The 20,076-nt window shown below is 51.5% G+C and overlaps 1 protein-coding gene across 1 annotated transcript in view; it reads left to right on the top strand.

Moving 5' to 3' along the window:
• The first annotated feature begins 2,898 nt into the window (after positions 1 to 2,898).
• Positions 2,899 to 20,076, top strand: part of KSR1 (kinase suppressor of ras 1) — a 151,164-nt gene continuing 133,986 nt past the window's right edge. The window contains exon 1 of the mRNA XM_073798360.1: positions 2,899 to 3,321. Within this exon, the coding sequence (XP_073654461.1) occupies positions 3,091 to 3,321 (231 nt within the window). The 5' untranslated portion in view covers positions 2,899 to 3,090. The remainder of the gene's footprint in view (positions 3,322 to 20,076) is intronic.

Raw genomic sequence — 20,076 nt, 5'->3', positions numbered from 1 at the left:
ATTTATTTTGGCAATATATTTGTATTGTTAGTTCCCTGTTCACTTGTTAGTTACCTGTCTTCATTCTTACATTTGTTTCACGCGAATAAAAACTTGGTTTTTCACGTTTGTGGGTCTATTCATGAATGTGCTCGTGTGGCTGCTGGGGTGTTGAGATGCAGGTAGGGGAGTCCAAGCTGGAGAAACTTACAGTGATGCTAACAGAGGTGCCTGAAGCAGAGGGGAGGGAGGAAGGAAGAGGCGAACTTTCTGTACTGAGGGTGTCGCAGAAAAAGTCTCAAGAGCTGAAGCCAAACCTAAGAATCATCACCTGATAGATGAATTCATCTCACTAGAGGAGACTCACTCTGGAAGGTGGGGAAGGAATTTATGATGAATTTATTTACTGAATAAATAAAAATAAGTATGTGGAACGCTTACTTTGTGACCATCATTTGCATAACTATCTCTGTTCATCCTCACAACATATGATCTCCATCTTGCAAGTGAGGACCAGGGCTATGAGTCAGCAGACTTGCCCAAGGTCATACAGTCATTCAGAGACCACTCTGAGAACCCCAGTCTCTAAAACAGCTCTGAAACGTCACCCTCCCGGTCCCCTTCCAGGCTCTATGCTGTGCACAGCACCTGTTACCCCCTAACCCACTGTGCACTCTCTTTATTTATTTTCTGTCTTCTCACACCAGAATATAAATTCCTGGAGGGTAAGGGTCTTTGTTTTGTTCACTACTGTTTCCCAGAGCTCAAAACGGGGCCTGCCACTTACGTAGACACTTAATGAATACTTACGGAATGTTAAAAGGATGAACGAAGGGATTATTTTAAAATCCTCACTTTCTGTATCTCTAAGAGGCAGTTCTGTGAACGGGTGGCCCACCCAAACCCAGTTGAGAAGGATGGAGTGCATCTGAGATGAAGTGGGAAGGCAAGCTGCGGCTCACTGAATGCTCTCCACCAACCAGAAGGAAGATTCTGTCCACAGAAGAGGGACCGGCTGCATGCCCTGGCGGGAGTGTAGCCAGGGATCTGGGGCTTGTCCAGTCTCCAGCCCTGACACCACTGCCGTAATGGCATGGGTAGGTGTGGATGCCACAGGCTGGCAGTGGCCCTTCGCAGGATATGGCTTCCACGTAAAGTGGCCCTGCAGAAAAATGTGTTGACCAGGCCCCAGTTACAAGCTTGCCGTAACTGCAGAGTAGGCGTCTATCAGGAAATCTCTTGTGAATTGACTAGAGTGAGACGGTCACTCAAGCCTGGCGGCTCTGGCTGCTGAACAAACAGAGGTTCTGAACCAACCAGGCTGCAGCCTCGTTATGGATGGTCCCTCGAGATAGTTCTCCTGTTCTGTGACCTCTCTCTGTGCCAAAGATTCTCAAAGTTCAGCCCCCAGACCAGCAGCATCAGCATCACCTGAGAACCTGTCAGAATGCAAATTCTCCAGCCTCATCCTCAACCTACTGAGTGGGACCCTCTGTGAGTGGGGTTCATCATTCCGTGGATGAACAAGCCCTCCAGGACGTTTTGATCCACTCTCAAGCCTGAGAGCCACTGTTACACAGTTTCTCTTTCAGGGCATAGGACCTGTCCTAAGAACTCATGAATTGGATTGCACAGCTTTATGGAGCCCCTGCTGTGTGCCATGCTCTGTATTTGGCTCTGTGAAGAGGATACCAAGATAAATTAGCCAGCCGCTTCTGCAGCCAAGGAGCTTAGGAGAGAGATTTCTTCTGGTTGGCAGATGTTGGAAGTATGGATGTGTGGGACCTTTGATCAGAGTCTTGTCTATTCAGTTTAGGCAGATAATAGAGCTCAGGGGAAGTGGCAGGAGGTGGGAGGGGAGGGTGAGGGATGGGGTGGGGATGGAATGCTGAGTTAGGAGGCACAAAAAGGCACAGACAACTACCAGTCCAGGATCAGTATTTCACCCATGCCCACTGCTCAGGTGTGGAGACATGCTTAGGAGGTCTGAGGTTGAATAGTAACAATTGCTAACATTTTACCTAGTGCCTACACGTGGCAGTAATCAATCTAGGTGCTGTACACACATTAACTCATTCTTCCCGTGAACCCTATCAGATAGCTACTATTATCACTCCATTTTGACTGATGGGGAAACTCAGACACTCAGAGGTGAGCCAACTTTGCCTAAAGTCACAGCTAGGCAGTGGTAGAGACTGTCTGAACCCGTCGGTTTGCTCCAGAGCGCTCCCAAACGCACGACAAATCAAGGGGTCACCCCAAGCGTCTGGGCTGGCCTGCTAGGTTGAGGTGGCGGAGGGATGGGACCCTTATATTGGTGGGTAAATAGCATCTAGAAGAAAGCCCTACGTCTTTCCAAGCCTGTGCCTTTCCTCTGGCGTAGACACTCGGGAGTCCAGTAATTTGCGAACCACCTACAGGACAAGTACCTTAGGCCCCTTCCCACTAGATGGCGGCCCCTAAACCCACACAGTAATTCTGAAACCTCCACTGTCTCCGTCTTCCAGTGTTCCGCTGCGGTCGAGGAATTGCAGGAGGCGAACCTCCCTCCCGTCCAAAGGGCCGCCGGCTCCTACCTCGCCCCATCCGGGGGGTCGCGGGAAGTCCCCAGCCCGGAGGAGGGATGGGGAGGAGGCGGGGGTGGGCGGGGAGATGCGGCTCCCCAGGCTTCGGGCGCCGGGGGAGGAGCTGGCGCGGAGCAGCCACTGCCGGGGCGCAGAGGCGGGGCGCTCCCGCACAGCCTGTACCCACAGCGGAAGGGAAGGCCGGGACCTAGGGGCGCTGGAGCCGGCGGGGACCCCGAGGGCGCGGGCGGCGGCAGGTGCGCGGCGCGGACTACAAGTCCCAGCATGCCCAGCTGCTCTGACCCAGCCCCCGCTGCCACTTAAAGGCTCCGGGAGCCTCAGCCGTCGGGTCGCCGCGGCTTTCGCTTTGCCGCCGCGGCTGGGCGGGAGGGAGAGGCGGGCTCGGCGGCCGGCGGGCTTGCGTCCTGGCTCCGGCAGCGTCGAGGGGCGCTCCTCGGCCAGCCCTCCCGGCTCAGGGATTCCCTTCCGAGGCGCCCGCGCCCCCGGGCTCCCCGCCTCGGCCACCCCGCGGCCCCGATGCCGAGGCATGGATAGAGCGGCGCTGCGCGCGGCGGCGATGGGAGAGAAGAAGGAGGGCGGCGGCGGGGGGGACGCGGCGGCCCCAGATGGGGGCGCCGGGGCCGCGGCCAGCCGGGCGCTGCAGCAGTGCGGGCAGCTCCAGAAGCTCATCGACATCTCCATCGGTAGCCTGCGCGGGCTGCGCACGAAGTGCGCCGTGTCCAACGACCTCACCCAGCAGGAGATACGGACCCTGGAGGTAAGGGGCCGCGGCGCCGGAGAAACGGGGGCCCGCGCTGGGTCTGAGGAGGCAGGAGTCGGCAGCCCGGGAAGCGCCCCAGCGCCTCCCTCGCTGCTCCAGGTCACTCCTTCCTCAGTTGCATCCTTGAGCCCGGTCACCTCCTTTGCGTCGGCCGGAGGACCCGGGACCAGCCCCTCACCTTGGGCGGGATTTGGGGGGAGGGGCGTAGTGGGACCTGGGAGGGAGGCTGGAGGAGCCCGCGGGCGGGATGGGCGGTGCACGGACATCCCCTGCCGCTCCCCCTCCGCCCCCACCCCATTTCTAGCTCGCTCGGCCGCAGGACTCATTCTCCCACTGAGACACGTGCTGGACTTTTCCCTGGGTGACTGAGCCCAGCAGCTGTGGGCCGGGGTGACTGGGCGGGAGGAGGTCCCCCTGAAGTGTGAGCGCAGGCCCGTCGTTCTCTGCCTTCCCCTCACGCCCCAGACTTTGTCTTGTCTCTTCCTTTGCTCTTCTCCAGGTTCTTGTCTGCCGCTTATCAGTGTTTGATGAAACTGCATTTTTGCCTTTCAGACGTTGGGTGCTTCTCTTTCGCACTGCCACAGCATTTCACTGCTCTACCCACCGACACCCCCCCCCCCCCCCCCCCCCCCCCGCTATTGGACTTTGGTTTAGGAACAATTATGCTGAGGACCAAAGGCTTTGATGGGAAGATGACACTATTTAAGGGGTTTTCTGGTGGAGACAGCCTCCAGTGTAAAGAAGAAATAAGATGCAGGCCCTACTGTCTCAAATTATAGCTGCGAAGTGCCGTATTAAAAGGATTTGAAAGGATCAACCAAAAGGGTTGTTGGGTTCTCAGAAGGGGGAGTCTCCCCCTCCCCCATACATAATAGAGGGAAACTAGTGCATTCCCAACTTGCTTTCGTCCAGAGGCTGGGAAGACTGTGAGATTCCAGGCACCACTTAGTAGCTACTCTGCCTCTTTCCACCTTGCACTGACACATCTGGCCTGCTGCACATCTGGAGATGTTTTGTTTTATTAGAACCTTAACTCCTCGTCCTACACCCTCCACACCCTCTTACTGCTGATTGCCTCTGCTAGCAGTCATAGGGCCAGCGGGTGATTTGTGGCAGTCATTACAAGACCCAGTCCTCTGTGCACACCACAAGCCTGAATCCCTGTTTGATCCAAAATGCTCGAGAGTGACTTCTTTTTTATGAATTAATTTATTTTTGGCTGTGTTGGGTCCTCATTGCTGCGCGCGGGCTTTCTCTAGTTGTGGCGAGCGGGGGCTACCCTTTGGGCTTCGCATTGCAGTAGCTTCTCTTGTTGGGGAGCACGGGCTCTAGGCGCACGGGCTTCAGTAGTTGTGACTTGTGGGCTCTAGAGCGCAGGCTCAGTAGTTCTGACATACGGGCTTAGTTACTCTGCAGGATGTGGGATCTTCCTGGACCAGGTCTGGAACCGATGTCCCATGCATTGGCAGGTGGATTCTTAGCCACTGCGCCATCAGGGAAGTCCCCTTGGGAGTGACTTCTGTCCTTCAGTTTTATTTTCTTAAAAGCTACAAAACCAGGGACACGGGAAGCATCTAATCAGCGCTGGCTGTTATTATTTTTGTTACAGTCGCTATAGCCGTTTCGACCAGGGTTTTACTTAAAAAACAAACCAACCAGCAACCCCCTGTCCTCCCCCCCCCCCCACCGCCCCAGTCCCTCCTGCATGCATGGTGCTGTTTTCCAAGTGGCGAGAGAAACTGGTTTCTTGAACGTAGCCGGGTGTGTTTGCCCAGCTAAGTTCAGTTTTTAAACTGACACAATAGGGGGCCTGTGTGGCTTCGTTCTGGGAGGAGGGGTCGTTGTCCGGCAGCATGTGTCTTGTTGGACGCTATGTTGTTGGGATGAGAGGACGTTCTCTGTTGGCCTCTCTCGGATTCTCCCCGCGTTGCTCTGAAGTGCTCTTGGTTTGCAGATTGGACCCGGGAGAAAAAGTGCGGCTCTTTCTCTGGAAATGGCGCCTTGCCTTCTCTGTACCCTGCCTTCCAAAGTCTCTCATTTTTACCAAGGTGTGGCATCAGGACACTCCAGAGCATCGCCTTATTTAGGTCTCTGACCTGGTTTATCTGGTAGCCGCCCTTCTGAGTGTTTACTGGATGGTCGGCTCTGGCCGCCAGAAACCCATCCAAAGGTCCAAAGGGGATTTGCAGTGGGAACGGGAACGAGTACCCAGCTCCCTGTGCTCTCCACTCTGCTGTAGGTTCAGGTCCACCCTACTCCCTGAAAAGGCAGGACGTGGGCTGTTTGGGGGAATGGGACGTTATACCCCAGGATCTAGTTCCCTAGGCCTCAGCCTCCTTACTTGAACAGGGGGATTGGAGTGGGTCTCTGCGGGCTCTCGCGGCTCTAAATTCTGTGGTTTAGTGAAGGGGCCTCAGTTGGGTTGAATCAGATGTTTGTTATGCACGCCACTGTGTAAGAATATCCATGATTAAGAATTGTTCTAAAAATCCAGATTTACCAGACTGATAAAATAGGGGAAAGTTTATTACTCAAAGAATCCTGACCTTTGGGGCAGTGTGGCAGGCGGAAAGCCCATGGCTTGGAAATCTGGTCCTGGTTCTATCTGTCTGACCTTGGTCAAGTCCCATGACTTCTGAATCTCAGGCTTTCCCGTCTGTAAAATGGGCATGAGTCTACTTAAACCCGCAACCTTGTCGTGAGTCTGTAAGTCCGCATGCTTTCTACCAAGAGATTCTGCCCGTGAACTTTCCTCCTGAGGGTCCAATGCATTCACGCCACAGGCCACATTTAGGGGAAGGCACTTTGACACCTTGCTCTTATTTCCTAGAGGTGGGTGAGACAAGCCAGGAACCAATCCCAGCAGCCTGTGCTGAGGCCAGGCAGGGTCGTGGTGGTGTCCATTCTGGCTTTCTTTCCTGTTCTGCAGGCTCCTCTCACATTCCAGGCCAGGGCCCCCAGAGACAGGACTTGCAACATTCGATTCCTGGCTTTTGAAGAAGGGGCTGACCGGAGGGCTTGGCTTACGCAAGCCCGCCAGACTTACAGAATCTGAGGAGCCCCAGCCCACCCTGGTCCTCACTGAGTAAGCGCTCAGTGAGGTGCCTCGGGAAGCCCCAGACCTCCGGCCCCACTGCTGGTGCCTGATTGTAGGTCCGGTGATGTCTGGGGGTCAGCGTGTCCGGCTGCCCCTCCCTCCTCCACGCAGTGGTCCAGCTTGGATCCAAAAGAGTGGGAGGAGCCAGGGTGTAATGTCTGCCTCCCACCTGCCGGTCAGTGTGCTGGACCCTTCTCAGTCTCCGAAGATTTCCTGGAAATCCATCAACCTTCATCACACGTGTATTTTTTTCTCTCGACATGAGAAGCGGAGGGGGATAAAATCTGAGCCCAGGGTCTGAATCTGTAAACAGAGGTTGGGAGGCCACTGCATCCCAGCACAACCTGCTGCCCTATGTCCATCAGGCCCTGAGAACTCCACCGAGGCAAGGTGGAATGTTCTCGTTCCCCAGATGTGCTCACACAGGGGTACCCGGCTGGCCTCACAGCTGGGCCTGGAGCCCCACGCCAGTTCATTCCCTCATTTGCGCATCCTCTTGGGGCCGAGTCTGTGCCGGGCAGTGGGGAGATAGTGGTGCCTCACGAAGATGCACGTTTTGTGGGCCCTGTAACTTTGCCTTATCCTGCCAGCCTCCTGGTACTTTCCAGAGACAGGCCTTGCCACACCGAGTCTTCCCGTCTGGTGCTCTTATGGAGAAAAGTCCCTCCTAAGCAAGCTGGCCTAGAGAAAGGGGTCCCCAAAGGGCCTCGACCTTTGCTCAGCTCTGCTGTGGCAGAGGTCAGAGCCCTGTGGTGTGGAGGGCCTGAGCTCTCCCTGTGGTGCTCTCCCCTGCCCCTCGGAGCACCTGGATGGTGGAAGTGCTGGGAAAGGAGAGGGGTGCCATGGGTCCTCACAGAGCAAGTACTCGGGGCATGCGTGGACGTGCATTCACTCAACAAACCTGCAGTTATTACTGATTTGCCTGATGAGCTGCTCACGGCCACCACCCTGGCAAGGACTCTGAGGTAGGTAGGATGCTTTCCCGGTGTTTGGGGATGCTTTCAGTCCAATGCGGGAGGCAGACAGGCGAACAGTAGTGACTCCAGTACCACGGCCTGCTGAGAGCGGTTTGGAATTGGGAATATGACCGGACGGTTGTCCAGTCCAACTCCTGCTTTTCTGGGAAATACTCCCAGAGTCTTGCTGGCGACTTGTCCCACATCACACGCCCCTGGCAGAAATGAGAGTGAAGCCTGGGTTCCCTCTCCCCACCCAGCCCCTGCCTCGGAGTGGGGCTTGTCTCTGCTTTTGCTCTACCCCGTAGTTTTAACCTCCTGCTGAAGGCTTTCACTCCAGCTGTCCCCGGAGGGAGCCAGAGCTGGGGCACTGTTTCCCTTGGTGTCTGCTTTCGCCTTGGCAATTTTTTTCCTGGTGAAACTTGCCACCGGCGATCCTCGGAGGCAGTCTGGAGAGGGACCTGTAGTTCCCAAGACTGGGGAGGCCTGCGGGGCGCTGGAGGGAGGCCTTATCAGATCTGCAGCCCAGGTTAGCCTGAGCGCCAGGAGGCCTCTGGTTTGCTGCCTGGGGACAGTGATGGGAATGCCTCCTTCCACGCCAGGTTAGCTCAAGATCCAGGAAAGCCGCATTCCCCACCACAAGTATTCTGGACCTGCCTGGCCAGTGTGATCCCGAGAGGGACGGCGAAGGCCCTGATCCTTGGTGGCAGTGTCTGCAGTGGTTGTGCTGGTGGTGGGAAGTAACAATACCTGTGGCCAAGTCTCTCTCGGCTATGCTTTTTAAAAAGGACATCCTTTCAGAATAGGCTGATTGGAATCTTTTTCTACATTCAGTTCAAAGGGAAAGCTGAGTAGAGGTGCATTCGGGGTCACGGGAAGGCCCTTCGAGCATAGCGAGGGCAGACGTGGAACGAGGAACCCTCTCGGTCGCCTGTTCTGTGCTAGGCTTTTGGCATATGTTCCCCATTTAACCCTCACATGGACCCTGTGAGGTTTTCTCCCCATTCTGCGGTTAAGGACATTGCGGCTCAGAGGGATTGAGAGACTGAGTTAGTAGATGGTGCAACCTGCGTTGACTGGTCTTCGGTACTCATGTTCTGAACTTCGCAACAGCTTCTAGAAACCATAGTGGAGGGGACGGTTTCTGGTCAGGGTTGTGACGGCTGAGCCCAAGGAAGTGGCCGGTAACAAAAAGGGCTGGCCCAGGGCCACTTGGTGGGTTAGTTCCAGATGACCGGGCCTTCTGGTGGCCACGCCAGGCTGTGCAGCCTCTGAGCTCGGGCTGGGGGCCGCTTCCCTAAAGTGCAGGCCAGCACATCCTCAAAGATGGGTCCCTGTCGGCGAACTGTGATGCAATCGCTCTGTGTTGGTCTCATTCTGAGAAATGAGAAGCTGTCTAGAGATCATCTTACTCATAATTGTTTTAATGGATACCTGCCTTATCGTCTATGTGTAATTCCTCTGGTAAGCACTACATTCTTTAACTTTCCAGTTGTATTAAAATATCTTAAAAGACACGTAATGATATGTGCTCACTATTAAAAAGAAAATTCAGTTGAATAAAAATAAAAACCCCCCATAATGCCACCTCTCAGAGTTAATTCTTGTTAACATTTGGCTATATAAATTCTTCTAGTGTTTTTATCCTCTGCATTTGCATACAAATGTAGATGGATGGGGACTTCCCTGGCGGTCTAGTGGATAAGACTCCATGCTCCCAATGCAGGGGAACCAGGTTCCATCCCTGATCAGGGAACTAGATCCCACATGCACGCTGCAGCTAAGACGCGGCACGGCCAAATTAAAAAAAAAAAAAAAGTACGTGAATGTATTCGTGGAGCTCACCGTGCTCACTGCCTTGTAAACGTCTTCTGTCTGCACCAGTACCCACAGATATACACCATCACTGGTGGTGGCTGCATCGTGTGGTCATATCATAAATTCATTGAACCTGTCCCCACTTGTCAGCCTTTCAGGGTGTTTCCATGTCTCGCTGTTATAAACCTTGCTGCAGTGAGTGCATGAATGCATTCCTGGAAGTGGAATTTGCTGGGTCAAATTGTATTAACACATTTAACAGCAGCCCTATTCTTTGAAATCTTTAGGGCCTGATATGTCTCCCCCACCCCGCTCCCCAGCAGGAGTGCCAGGATTTTCAAAATGGCAGCCTTCATGCGTTTAGCCCTTTGCCACTGGATCTGTGTCCACCTTGAGGGCGAGGTGTGTGAACAGGAGACAGGACGTGGGCCCCGTGGCTGCGGTTCTGGGTTCTTGGTCAAGGATTATGGATTCTAGTTTTGTGGTTACCCGTGGCAAGGGGCGGGGGGGCCTGGACTGACCATTTAGAAAAGGGGTCTTTCCTTACTCCCATGCAGCAAAGCGGGGGCTGGATGTCAGGGCTCTGTGTCCAGGGACTGGTCACTTCTGGGCAGTGCACAGCCATATGGTGAAGTTTTCATCACCTGAGGCTCATGAAAGGCATCTCAGTGAACTGTAAGCTCGGATTCATCACCGACCACAAAATATTGATCAGAGCGCTATTTGGGGTACCTTGGCTTTGGGGTTGATTTAACAGAGTCATGGGTTCCTAAGGTAAGTGGGCTACTAAGGTCTTGGAATTCTCATCTGGTCCAGCCCTCTCATCCGCAGGTGAGGAAACAGCGCCCAAAGGGGAAGTGACTTGCCAGGAACACATATTAGGTTATGAACCTGAACAAAACAAAGAGTGGAGGAGAGACAGGTGCTTATAAAGGAGCCCTGAGTGGGGAGTCACGCCCTGGAGTGAGACATTATACCACCTTGACCAACGGCAAAACGGCAGGCTGCTATCCCACTCTCCTATTTTGGGGGCAGGGGGAGGGGGTCCTCAGCCTCAAGACGCTTCCTGCAGGAGGAAGCAAATGGGTTTGTTTTCCCAGCCCCATCTCAGTGTCTTAGGGACCCTGGGGACTGGAGAGATTCTTGGGGAGCAGTCTGGGGTGTCCAGTGGGTGGGGCCTTTTTTGAAAGCCAGCTTGCCCAGTGGGCTGGCTCAGCCCAGGTGGCCTGTCCGAGTCTTTGAACCTGACCTGACTGTACCTACAAGGGCTTCTCATCCTTCCAGTGAAAGATCCTCTGGGACTTGGGTGGGTGAACATTTTCTCCTATAAGGGTTGGGTTTATGTCCTAAATTTGTGCCGATTTTACATTTGATACCATGATATTATACAGTGTTTACCATTTGCTTCCAGAATATACAGCCTTTTAATCCAATGTCTTTGTGCCCATATGACATTCTCCCCTGTTCCAGACCCCAGGTGGGGATGCAGAGCCATACCCTGGGGACAGATGTTGGGATCAAAAATGCTTTGTCATTTATTCCCAGTTAACGATTGTTTCTCATCTGCATTGAAGAAGTTTTAATTCAAACTGCCGCCACATACAAAACCTATATATTTATATATATCTATATTTCTCTGTCATCCTGGCCTTGGTGGGCAACTGTGTGCTTTAACTGGGCGGATTGCCTTTGAAAATAACGGAGCTGAAGTCATCCTGTTTGCTTGCCGTTTTTCTCCCCCCCTTTCATTTTTCCACCTTCAGAATAATTGCAAGAATGAATTAAGGGTTGTGCTTAAAATTTAAAACACGGCCAAGGGAGAAAGCATAATGCATTATGTGGAATAGACCAGCCATGGTTAGGAAAAATAACTTTTCATACAGCATAAACTGTGGACATGAATCTGCAATATATTGATCATGAGGGTTTTGCTTTCTGCAAAGCTGGTGAGATAAGCTGCTTAGAGAGTGGTGGAGCTTTTCTTTGACAAGGCACCTGGAGGTATTGAGTCCCAGTTGAGCCAATTCATTTGGGTTGGGTTTTGTTATGGATTAGCAGAACCGGCTTCATTCATGGTATGCAGAGTTTTGCTGGCCAGAAAAAGAAAGTTACAGGTCGTATTTAAAAAGTGACCTGAGTGTTCTCATGCATGGGGCACGATCCCTTCCTCCCAGTCTGGGACCCTTGAAAGGACTTGCAGCCTTTCTTATACTGTATTCTGCAAGATGCTCTTGTGAAAGAAAGCTTCAAGTAGCTGCGTCAGCTATTTTCCTCCTGGTGATTCCTGAAGATGAAGATTAGTGTTTTAAAGGCTCTGAGAAGTCCTGCAGCAAGGATTCCCAAACTTACTTGTCCAGGGCATCTTCTCTCCCCTGAACACAGTTGGGAAAACATGAACAGGGAAGAGACAAGAAATGGTAGGTGTAGTTTCAACTACTGTTTTTTTTATGATACTGAGGTTCCATTTGAGGTTCCAGTTAAAATTGGGTAGGTTGAGGAGAGGCTAGTGACCCCATACACTTATCTAGCTGTGCAAAGTTGCCTTTTGTCAAGGGAGCTATTTTCCAAAGGGAGACAGATTGTGTCCTGGGTACCACACTACCCACTCAGAGACAGATTTCACTTAATCCTCCCAACAAGATGAGGAAGACGTACCCAGAGAGGTTTATATGTCTGGAGTCCTCGAGTCCTACCTCTTCCTGGCCCCACTGGCCAGTTAGCCCGGTGCCAAGGGCACACTCGCTCAGGGTCTGCCAGGAACCTCCTGACCCCAATGGTGGCAGCAAACAGTCCAGGAGAAATGCAAATGTCTGTGGGTGTGTTTGAGCCTGGGGCTGTGGAGGGCAGGGGAAGGGCTGGGCTGCAGGCGAGGAATGCTTTTTGAAACAAAAAAGGAAATACTGGCTCAGAATGGAAAGGAAAGGAAGCAACTTCCTGTTGCTGGTGCCGGCTTTTACAAGGAGGAGCTCTCTCTAGCTCCTTGGCCAGTGGAGGCCTGGGCTGGCTGGGACCACTCCGGGTACACTAGACAGACACACGGCTCCCACACTGCTGCCCGAGGGCTCAGAAATAGGGGCTGGGTCCACCCCTTTTCATTTTCCCCAGGTAGCTGATCAAATGGATGTGTGGTTTTCAAAATGAATATTTATACATGTTATTCAATAGATGTGTCGCAATACCTGACATTTCCCGAGAGCTTACTCCATGCCTGGCCCCCTTCTTAGGAGTCTTATGTGACATTTACTCCTTGCAACGACCTCGTGAGGAAGGTTCTACTGTTATTCCCATTTTACAGATGAAGAAACTGAGGGTGCAGAGAGGTTGAGTGACTTGCCCAGAGTCATACAGCCAAGGAAAGACTAAGCCGTGACTTGAACCCAGACCGTTTTAATTACCCACTGGCACAGCCTGACTTGCATTTACAAACTCCTCATCCACCTAGAAAATCTGTTTGCACAGAATAATTTTTTTTAAAGACCCGGGGCTTTTGTCTGGCTCCAGAGGGCAAGTCCCAAAGCCTGCATCAGACCCTTGGTGATTCTTAGGTGAAATGCCTGCGTCTGAGTTTTCATCTTTAAAAAAAACTTTATTATGGAAACGTTCAAACATGTACATTGTTGAGCCACAACTACTAAGCCTGCCACGAGCCACAGCTACTGAAGCCCGTGCACCTAGAGCCCGTGCTCCGCAACAAGAGAAGCCACCGCAGTTAGAAGCCCGTGCACTGCAACGAAGAGTAGCCCCCGCTCGCCACAACTAGAGAGAAAGCCCCTGCGCAGCAACGAAGACCCAACGCAGCCAAAAATAAATAAAAATAAATTAAAAAAATTAAAAACTAAAAAGAATTAAATTTCCCCTGAAGCTTACTGTGGCGTCTGGCAGCCCACACATTACGGGAAGGTCATCTGGTTCTGTAAGCTGACACTCCTGCTGCACCGAAAGCTGTTCTCACGTGGCAGAGTCAGGGAATGTCCACGGCCTTGCTTATTCCCACAGCCCCGCCTGAGACCGACCCTACAGAGTCACATTGCGACAGGCCCGACTTCCAGGCCACTCTTCTCCATATTCTAGTATCTCCTCTTCTACTTTTCTTTCTTTTTTTTAAATATAAATTTATTTATAATATTTGTTTATTTTTGGCTGCGTTGGGTCTTCGTTGCTGCGAGCGGGCCTTCTCTAGTTGTGGCGAGCGGGAGCTACTCTTTGCTGCGGAGCACGGGCTCTAGGTGCGTGGGCTTCAGTAGTTGTGGCATGCAGGCTCAGTAGTTGTGGCTCATGGGCTCTAGAGCGCAGGCTCAGTAGTTGTGGCTCACTGGCCTAGTTGCTCCACGGCATGTGGGATTTTCCTGGACCAGGGCTTGCACCCGTGTCCCCTGCATTGGCAGGCAGATTCTTAACCACTGCACCACCAGGGAAGCGCCTCCTCTTCTACTTTTCCTTGTTGCTTTATCCACACGTCATGAGATGAGTGTATTTCAGCTAACATTTACTGAGCGCCACGGTGTGTGCGCCCTGGGAGGAGAGTCGGCGAGCACAGGCAGACCCTCTCTCCAAGGAGCTCCTGGCAAACCCTCATCTCTGCGATTCTGGCCTAAAAATGAGGTCCAGTACCCACGAAGGGGCTTCCTTGCCCTTCATGGTTCTTTTCATGGTTCTGTTCAGTCCTCCTGAAGCCTGGTCTTGCCCTCCACTCTTAACATTTCTTTCTTCTGTGGTCTCTTGCCCCCAGCAGACGTGGTTTTCTTTGTTGCTTTCTGTTTGTTTCATTTTGTTTTGTTTGGGCTGTATTCTCCCAAGTGTTTCTCAGCGTGTTGCTTTTGGCCAGCTGCTTCAGATCTTTGAATTCGGCCTCTCAAACACAGTCATGATGTCATTATGGGAAGGGATGGTCTTGGGCACTTAGTAGGACATTGAGGGCTGCATCAGGACTTCAGGGTGTGCCTGGGCTTGGGGGGCGGGGGGAGAAGGTCACAGTCACCCCCCTCCTTGCTAGCTCTGTGACCTGGGGCAAGTTCCGTAGCTCTCTGAACCTCAGTTTTCCTGTTCGTTTAAAGGGGATAAGAATAGGTTTATTTTAGACTCTTGTAGGAGTTACTGAGATACGGAAAGTGTGCTGCATGGTACTTAGAAGGGATTCAGTATTTTTTTTAACCTCCTCTCACTTAGTATTATTCTAGAACACTTGTCCTTGTTTCTCTGTTATCTTCCTTTTGGCCCTTTTAATCGCTGCATGATATCTCATCCAGTGGGTATGCTGTAATTTGCCAAAACATTTCCCCTGTTATTGGACATTTTGGTTGTTTCCAGATTTCTGCTGTTATAAACAATGTGACTGGAGTCATCTTTGTACAGGCACCTCTTTATTTTTGTTCCTATTCTGAATTCATTTCCTTGGGATAATTCCCAGGAATGGAATTACCGGGTCAAAGAGCATGGGTATTTTTTGTGATGGGAGTTGCAAAACTGTCCTCCATTTTCTGTTTTTTGTTTTTGAAGATGTTGTGGGTAGGAGTTTATTAATTAATGTATTTATTTTTGCTGTGTTGCATCTTTGTTTCTGTGCGAGGGCTTTCTCTAGTTGTGGCAAGCGGGGGCCACTCTTCATCGCGGTGCGCGGACCTCTCACTATCGCGGCCTCTCTTGTTGCGGAGCACGGGCTCCAGACGCGCAGGCTCAGTAGTTGTGGCTCACGGGCCTAGTTGCTCCGCGGCATGTGGGATCCTCCCAGACTAGGGCTTGAACCTGTGTCCCCTGCATTGGCAGGCAGATTCTCAGCCACTGCGCCAGCAGGGAAGCCCCATTTTCTGTTTTTTGAATGATCTCTTAAAATTTGTACTCCTGGTTGACTAGCTCATTTTTTTCTTTGTAATCCTTTTTGGTCTCTGTGCCTTTCCTCTCCCACCTGGCCATTTTTGGGGGGCCTTGTTAAATCCTTTCCCATCTTCCTTTTTTTAAAAAACATCTTTATTGAGTTATAATTGCCAAAGAAAATTGTAAGACATTTAAAGTGTGCAAATCATTCTCCATCTTGAATATGCTATTTATTTCTATTTTCTGCCCATTCATTTATTGACTGTTTATTGAGCATGTACTGTGTGCCTGGTTTTAAGTACTGGGAAAAGAGCGGTGAAGAAGACCAAGCGATTCCTTTAATGGAAAGAGAAAAATTAAAAAGCAACCAATAGATAGAGAAAAGTGGGCTGAGCAAAAGAACACTGCAAGTGGGTTAGTGCTGGGGTGGGGAGAAGGCCACTGCTTTAGATTGGGTCGTCAGGAAAGCTTTCTTCCGAGAGAAGGTTTGAGCTGAGTCTTAAAAGATGAGAGGGCAGTAGTAGCCTTGTGAAAACCCGGATGAAGAGTATTTCAGGCAGAGGGACCAGCATGTACAAGAGCCCTGAGGCAGAAATGAACTTGTTGAAAGGAGGCCAGTATGCCTGGAACACAGTGGGAAGTGGTGGTCCATGAGGGCTGTGGTCCTCCATGGCCTCAGGGAGGTTGCCTGGGGCTACGTCCCTCAAGTTGGGCCTCAAGAATTAATGCACTAATTCAACAAATAGTTGTTGCACCCCCCAGTTATGTGCCAGGCACTGTTGTGGGATATGAGAGTGAATGAGAAAGTCAGCTCAGCGGGGGCGTTTGTAGATGAGTGAACTCATGGAAGGCGCCGGTGAGGTGTGAATGGAGGCCCACCGTGCCGCCCGGCCGGCTCGTCTCTGCATCCTGAGATGTGCGGGGACTCGGGAAATATTTCTTGATTTGAACCAAGCTGTGCTCTGCGCTGCCAGCCTTCACTGTGGCAACTGAAACTCAGTTGTCTGCTGTTAGGTCTGGCAGTCTCAGCCTGCCAGGGAGGGGGCCCCAAGAACTGAGGTTGCCAGCTCAGAAGTGGGGCTGCCGATATCAGGTATGAGTATCTAGGCACCCCTTATGGGAAACGAGCCTGCGAAGTAGACGTGGGAAAGCCCCTGTTTACCGTGCTGCCCTGCCCCAATCTTCCCTGAAGGGGGACTCTGATTTGTGACTCTCGTTGGAAATGTAGACTTGGGGACTTTGTGCTTGTCATCATTTTCTTCTCTTAGGGTGGGGCAAAGAGAAGGGGTTCCCAAACTTTGGGACAGCCTATACACCTAGTGAGCTGTGACCATGTGGCAGTTCCAGGAAATGGACCTGGTAGAAGACGTTGGCTGCCATTTTGTTTGGAGGTGACTCATGAGGACAGGTCCTCTGATGCCATTGAATTGGGGCCAACTTTAACCAGGCTCAACCTGCTCCTTGGGCTCCTTTCATGTGAACTTGTGGCCAGATGGGGAGGGAAGGCTGGATCCTAGGAATATAATAACTCGGGCTCCCCACGCCCTCCTCTCCCAGTCACGGCGAATCTGAGATAGACTCGCCCAATGTTTATGGGAGATTTCTCGGTTGGCTGCTTGGTAACGGCAACCTTATTCGCCCACTCCGGCTGGGGAAGTAAGGCCCAAGGTCACAGTGATCTGTGGAGCTGGGGTTCAGATCCAGACTCGTCTGATTTGACACTTGCGTTCATTTCATTGCATCCCCTCAGAAACCCGCTTGACCTTGGGTCTTGTCTGGAGCAGAGAGAGGTCAGCTTTGGTAACGCTCAGCATTTTGGAATAAATAACGCTATGTGGAAAAGGGTCTGAAAATCTCTCCATTTGCATGCCATTTGGACGGGATTACCTCAAAGTTGTAAAGAGGGCGAGATGACCACAGCATCAGAGTCCAGATTAGCAGGTGACCGTTTGCAGAGGTGGACGCTCCTGGTTGAGGAGGAAGATGGAGAGAAAAGCATCCTGGGTGGGGAGGAGGGGGGGGGGCAGGTTCAGAGCGAAGGCTCTTCCCCGATTCCATCTCAGAGAACTTGGCTTCTGTCTTGAAGCGCTCTGGTTAGAAAGGATAACGTAGTTGTTAGCACTGGGCAGCACTGGGGCCTGAGGGACAGGACATGCAGGCACGGTTGTCTTTTAAATGTTGGCGAATCTTAGGAGAAAGAAGGTGACGAGTCCCCGGGGAGATCCCCCAAGGTTGCCGTGACTCATCCTGGCCAAGGGGACTGAACAGAGCAAGGACGAATCCATCAGTGAATGGAAACTTGTCTTTTTAGGGGACTGGAAACCTTTTCTGTTGTGGTTGGCCTGGTGGTTTATGAGGAGAGGTGAGCATTTGCGACAGAGCGCTGGGCCACTCTTGCAGCTGCATCTTTGACCATTTTGAGAGTTTTAGGAAGTAGTTCTAAAAAAGAAAAAAGAAAAGAAAAGAAACCAAAAGCTAAAGACATCGTTACTTGCAATACCCGTGTGCAGACTGCCATGTGGGCTGTGAGTTGCCGTGTGATTAATGGAAACCGGCCCATTGGCACCAGTTCATTTGTACCCTCCCCCACCTTTTGTGGCCCCTGAGCTGGAGGGGGCTTCTGACTGTTCTCAGAAAAAGACTTAGGTGGCCTCAAATGACCAGACCTTGTCTTGGGCATCTAACAGCTAAAACTAAACTTCCCCTCTGGCCCCGTTTGGTTTAAGCAGTTTCCTGGCCTGGCAGGATTTGTTTTCTTAGCACCTGTCTCGTCAAAGTTCCCATCCCACTCGTCACAGCAGACCGACCCCTGCCATCCTGTGGCTGCCAGAGGAGGCAGTCAGACACGCTGTTGCCCTGGGGAAGTGGAGCCAAAGCGGCCCACTGGGGTGCACTGTCTGGGCTCGCCGCTCCTGTCTTCTCTTCCCCATTTTGATCACAGGATGCATGCTTGGCCTTATTCTGGAAAGCTCTGCTGGTTCATGGGCTGCTTCTATTTGGAGGAAAGGCCAGGTAGTAGTAGGTAAGGGGACAGGTTCTGGTGCTTGATGACCTGGGTTCAAACACTGCTCCCTCCCTGGCTAAGCTTGTGTGTCTTTGGGCAAATTGCTTAACCCGTCTGAGCAACAGTTTTCTCATCTGTGAAATGGAGATTATAATAGAATTGTTTCATAGTAAGTGAGATGAGCCATGTAGAGCACAATGTCTGGCACAGAGTAAAAATCTTTTTATATATTATATTACTGGTTTTTTCTTTCAACAGGTATTTAATTAGCATCCACTCTGAGTTGGACACCCACTGTGGGGTGGCCACTCTTCTAAACGGGGAAGTAACTGAACGAAATTGACAAAAATGTCAGCTCTGTGGAACTTGGGTTTTGGTGTTAGGAGGAGACGTTCAGACAATAAGTCAATGAGTGAAATATATTGTTTGTTAAATGGTGAATGTGCTATGGAAAAAAATGAAAGCAGGAAGAGGACCGAGGCGAGGAGTGGTTTAATTTTAAATGAGGGGTCAGGATGGCTTTGCAGAAAAGGTAATGTTTGAGTAAAGATCTCAGCAGGGTGAGAGGGACTCCCTGGGGATGCATTTGGGGAAGGGTTTTGGAAACTGAGGTCCAAAAAGTGCAGAGGTGGAGGGAGTTGCCTGCGGTGCTGGGGCCAGGTGAGGCCAAGAGGTGCCCCGGGTGAAACACCTAAGCGGTGCAGCCCTCAGGTGACCTTGAGCCAGGCATCTAGGAGCAACGGGGAAAGGGTGATGAGAACAGAAGGTTGTGAAAGGTACCAGGGCTACATGTGGGCTCCTCACCGGGCCCAGCCTCTGTCCAGTAGAATCCAAAGGGATTTTGGAACTCAACCCTCATTTCTTATTAAAAAATGGCATTCGGGGGTTGCTACTCACTCACCTGCTACCAAAAGCCCTGTCGCCGACTTACTGAAGGTGCTTCTGACCACATGGGTGGGTGGCGGGGCCCTGGCTGGGGCCCCCTGGGGCCCTGCCACCCATTAAGGACATCACGCAGGCGAGCTGCTTTCATTCATCTCACAGCATTTGCTGAGTAGCCGCGGTGGTGGATCACGTCCGTACGTCCTGGTATCACCTTGCTCATTTGTAACCCCAGGACGACAGCTACTCCTGGAGTCAGTCCATCCTTCAAGGGAGCTTTCTTAAGGCAATCATTCAGTAGAAGAGAACAGCAACATTTATGAGGGTATTTGCATCATCTGTAATACAGAAAAAAAAAGAAAAGAAAACAAGGTGTATTTGCGTTATCTGTAATACAGAAAAAAATGAAAATAAGGTAGATGTCCGGTGGCAAGGGGATGGTTAAACACACCGTGATGTGCAGCACACGATGGGTTGTTATACACACAGCCGTTAATTATGAAGACTGGGTAGAAACATGACCATATTTATATTATGTTAAGTGAAAACATAAAGAGTGCAGAACTACAAATGCAGCCTTTGTAGTTATATAAATATGTAAAACTGTGTCTGCAGATGGAAAAAACTAGAAAAGAGTTGTGTGTGTGTGGAACTGTTTTTGGAAAAATTCCATTATGATCATTAATATATTCTTTCTTTCTTTTTTTAAATATTTATTTATTTTATTTTATTTTATTTTTGGCCACATTGGGTCTTCGTTGCTGTGCGTGGGCTTCTCATTGCGGTGGCTTCTCATTGCGGAGCACGGGCTCTAGGCGCGCAGGCTTCAGTAGTTGTGGCACGCGGGCTTCAGTAGTTGTGGCTCGCAGGCTCTAGAGCGCAGGCTCAGTAGTTGTGGCTCACGGGCTTAGTTGCTCCGCGGCATGTGGGATCTTCCCGGACCAGGGCTCGAACCCATGTCCCCTGCATTGGCAGGCAGATTCTCAACCACGAGTGCCGGCCACACTGGAGGCACTGAGCTGGTGCTCAGATACTGGTGGACTTGACCAGAGACCCCTGTCCCCGAGGTCACAGTCTGATGGCTCGGCCCCCTCCCTTCTCAGTGGTCAGGATCAAAAGCTAGCCACGTGCTGTGATGCAAAACTCACACCTTCTGGAATAAAAATGAGACTCGGTCCTGCAGC

Source organism: Tursiops truncatus, chromosome 20 (genome assembly GCF_011762595.2).
Source record: "Tursiops truncatus isolate mTurTru1 chromosome 20, mTurTru1.mat.Y, whole genome shotgun sequence".
Lineage (NCBI taxonomy): Eukaryota > Metazoa > Chordata > Mammalia > Artiodactyla > Delphinidae > Tursiops > Tursiops truncatus.
Note: the sequence above shows the minus strand (reverse complement) of the source record. Positions and strands in the feature narration are given on the sequence as shown.